Source organism: Corapipo altera, unplaced genomic scaffold (assembly GCF_003945725.1).
Source record: "Corapipo altera isolate COAL_440 unplaced genomic scaffold, ASM394572v1 58141, whole genome shotgun sequence".
Taxonomy (NCBI): Eukaryota; Metazoa; Chordata; class Aves; order Passeriformes; family Pipridae; genus Corapipo; species Corapipo altera.
In genome coordinates, this window is record NW_020885304.1 from 13,683 (window position 1) to 18,103 (window position 4,421).

Sequence of the window (4,421 nt, forward strand, 5' to 3'; positions counted from 1 at the left end):
TAAACTAGATTTTCAGTGATGAAAGAACATTCATCCTCATAAGACTTGCTGACACTGAAACATCACTCCAGGTATTGTTAATTTAAAATATTTTATACCTGCAGAAGTGGTTATATAGAACATAACTGAACACTTACAATGTGCAAACTCAAATAACTTTGTAACCATATTACTGTTAGCTTTTATTACCATGAGAAATTCCACAAGTCTAAAAAGAAGCTGAAAAATGTTGTCTTTTTTTCATAGCCTAAATTACATTATTAACCAATTTGTCTCGCTGGCACATATATTCAGTACTTCCTGACCTGACCAATATTAATTCTATTTATGAAACCAGGGATATCTGGGTGTTTCAAATTTCAAATTGTTCATCTTACACGTCAGTCAAATCTCTAAATAAGCAACTGCAAGAGAGTGACTCTCCTAAGTCAAATACAATGCTTACATTTGTCTGTCACTTGAACTGGAGTAAACATCTGAGCTACCTTAACGTAACAAGACTATATTGAAAAGCTGGAATTCATCTAATGAAATTTAGATAGCTGTCAGTTTAATTATCCAATACACAATAGAGTCAGTTTGTTTTATTTCTAGGAAATATAAATATACAGGCATTTCCAGGTAGTACTTCTCCCATTGAGAAGAAAACAGGTCAGAGGAATTATTCCATAGCCACATCTATTCCTCTCTTCCTTGACTCTATAAGCACATATCAACAAGCAGCTCAGAAGCTTACGTATGTTGCTCACTGTAGTTCCTGTGTGTGCTGTACACATTGAAATACCAGTGGATAAATCCCTCCTTGGAAGGACATGATTGCCCTTCATAAATTCCTAAAGAAGAAGAACTGTATTGTCTCCTCAGTTCAGCATAAGACTGCATGAGATATAAGTAATTACTCATGGGATTGCAGTGTTTACTTTGCTTGTGTATAAATAAGGGATCCGAGAAGGAAAACCATGAAGACTAATTCTGGCTTTCTGATGCTCTCTCTGCAACACTTGCTGTTCAGGAAACAAAACAATAACCTAACTTAGCTGCTGTGAAATGTTTTCTGGAGGTGATTATTCCTCACTTACCAGCTAGTGATTCTCCCTATGAATAAGGCACTGACAGAAATTCTTCAGGAACTACACAGAACTATGTAATATGAATCTGTACCTGAGTAGTTATCTATTATTGTGCCTATATGTTCAACTGTTTCCACAAAGCATATACCCCTGCAAGTGGAACTAATTTGTCTATATATTCATGTATAGAGGTCTGACATCTCACTCAAGACCTTTGGCAAGACCTTAACCTTTCGGGAGAGAAGGACATTTGAAATACAACTAGGCATCTCTATCCATGTAAATTAATGTCTTTGTGCAAGAACCTGCTGCATTTGTTACTTCATGACCTCTTTGTCTTTTCTCTTGAATTGCTTCAAGTTCTTCTTGACCGTCTCCTTTGAACGTTACCTCAGGAAAGATCAGGACTCCTACAGGTCCAGTGTCTGTATAGATACCATATGGCATCAGAAATGCTGTTAGGTGCCTGTGTTTAGACAACTGATTCTTCTTCAGTGCTTATATCTCCTCATGCAACACAGAAGGACCAGAGGAAAATAGCACTTGAAAATCAGGAGGTTCACTTAGCATTTAAAATGGAAATCAAACTATCAAATTAACCCTCTTACCCAAACTTAAAAGTTTGTTTTGTGAATCACAGTTACTTCCCAAAGTTATATTCAAAGTTAGCAACAAAGGAACTTCTCAGTGTTGATTCATGTTCTCCTATGGCAGCTATCTAAAATGACTGATGTAATCTGAATTACTGAAGTTCCCATGCTAATCCCTGTGAAAAAAGGTTGACAAAACTATTTATTTGCTGCCTCAACTTCTTTGAAGTTCATTTTAAGTTGGATCAGAGTCAGAATGCAATATTGTTCTTTGATGCATACCAAAGATATAATTAAAGGAAGGTGATGATGTTTATTGTCTTTTCTACTCCTCAGGAATGATGTGTAACAAGTTCAGTAGAAATACCTTCTTTTAAATTCATGTAGTATGAGCATTCATTGATGTTAGCTGAACATGCAGATTGACTCAGGAGAAGGAATTCTTAACCACTGATGTTGAAAGAAAAGCATAATACCCATTTCTGTCAAAGTCTTATTAGACTTTCATAGGATACAGAAAAATTCATTTAGAAGACTATCTTCCAAGCATTATATTAGTGATCAGATGCTGAAACTCTGGAGAGAGCAGCCATGGCTTTCCACAAAATGTCTTTTACTTCCTGGTTCCTCAGACAGTAAATGAATGGATTTAGCACTGGAGTGACTATAGTATAAATTATAGAAACCAGCTTGTTGAGATCCAAGGAGTGTATACTCCTGGGTCGGGCATACATGAAGAGGGTGGCTGAGAAGAAGATGATAACGACAGCCAGGTGAGAAACACAGGTGGAGAAGGCTTTCTTCCTGTTCTGGGCCTTGGGAATTAACAAAATGGCACTGATTATGCACATGTAAGAAATTACAATGACAGAGAGGGGAATCAACAAAATAAGCAAGGCCAAGACAAAGTCCACCATCTCTGCAACTAACCGCTTAGTGCAAGAAAGGTTGAGCAAAGGGCTGATGTCACAGTAGAAGTGGTTGATGACACCAGGGCCACAGAAGGAGAGCTGGGAAATGAAGAAGACCTTTAGCAGAGACATCAGAAAGCCAACCAGCCAAGAGCCCACGGCCAGGTGCACACAGACTCTGTGGTTCATGATGACTGTGTAGTGCAGCGGCTTGCAGATGGCCACACAGCGGTCATAGGCCATGACAGCCAGAAGGACACATTCAGTACAGACCAGGGCAATGAAAAAGTAGAGCTGGGCCATACATCCTGTGAAGGAGATGTTCTTATTCTTCACCAGAAAGTTGACCAACAATTTAGGAACGGTGACTGAGATGTACCAGGCCTCTAGAAAAGCTAGATGGCCTAAGAAAAAGTACATGGGCTTGTGGAGCTGGTGATTTCTTACGACTAAAGTGATGATAACTATGTTTTCAATGACAGTCAGCAAATATACAATGAGGAAAATTACAAACAATAGAACCTGTAGCTCTATGATGGTAGGGAATCCCAAGAGGATGAACTCATGGATGTGGGTATCATTTTCTTGTATCATGATGACCTTGAAGACCTGGAATATGTAAGGAGGAAAAATAAAGCAATAAGAAACATCTTGTATTATCTCCCCCAAGCATCCTTTTCATACTGGAGTTACAAATACCCAGTTTAAGTAGACATTCCATGCCAGTTGTTTAATTGACATTCTTTATTATTTAGCAAATTCTGAAAATGTTTGAGGCCTATAGCAGAATTTGTGATTCAGATCCTCACTTCAAGAAAATGCTTAGGCTTCACTGATTTCCTCACAGACCTTCTTACCCCTAACTTCACTTAAAAGACAGTCAAAGGGAAGAGGCAACCTTAATAAATGTGCTAATGTGCTTTTGATCTCAGTTCCGAACTCCCCCCCAGATGGCCGCTAATGACAAGAGATCTAGATAAAAGCACAGTCTTTCTCAGTGACTGGACTCATGTAAAGGAAACTTGTCTTGAACTGTTTTATTCTCTCCCTTTCTCTTGAATATTTGCAGAAGAAAAAAAGGTGTTTTTTCTCTCAAATATAGTATTTTAATTAAGTTTGCATACATGGGATGTATGCATTTTTTCTTTCAAAATTGGAAAGGACCTGTGCACCTGCAAATTTATCTCATTTTCAGTATATTGATGGATTGACTAAAATAGGTCATTTCTCATCCCAAATAGCAGCTTTTGTATAATCTTAGACTATAATAATTACAGTACCCATTATAAATTTTTCTTCTGCATTAATTGATAGACTTAATCTTGATTTAGCCCAAAATACCTGAAGTTTGATGTTTATTCTTCTTCTTTTCCACTTCTTAGGGAAGGTTTCAAACAATATTTTTTAAACTATTCATGAACATTCCTATCCAATAATCAACTGATTTTCTAGAATGATGTTCAGGTTTTATGTTTCATAAAATATTTTTCATATAAAGCATTTAAAAAAAACATAAAGAAAGAGAACCACGTATTTTTGTGATTTCATTATTTTTTGTCTTTGAATTTCAAAATATTTATTTCACTTTTGATTTTTCTCTTACCTATGGATAATCTGTATAGAATCAGCCTAATTACATAACTTACGTATTTCATTAGAAGAACATCTCTGCTGCCAAATATTGAAGTGACAGAAGATACAATACAATTTAATTTCTAAGGGGGTGGCTTTCATATTTTCCAGCTTGTAATGTATGCAGGACTCCACAACTGTATTTTAACAACTTGGTGTAGGTACCTTCCATGAGATTTAAGTTGTGGTAAATGCTGACAGGTAAGGCAGGTAACTTG

The 4,421-nt window shown here is 36.7% G+C and overlaps 1 protein-coding gene across 1 annotated transcript; it reads right to left on the reverse strand.

Annotated features, from left to right (window-relative positions):
* Positions 1-2,214: 2,214 nt before the first annotated feature.
* On the reverse strand, positions 2,215-3,165 carry LOC113940366 (olfactory receptor 6B1-like). The gene has a single exon (XM_027631499.1). It carries the CDS (start codon positions 3,163-3,165, stop codon positions 2,215-2,217), a length of 951 nt encoding a protein of 316 aa, XP_027487300.1.
* Between the last annotated feature and the right edge of the window lie 1,256 nt (positions 3,166-4,421).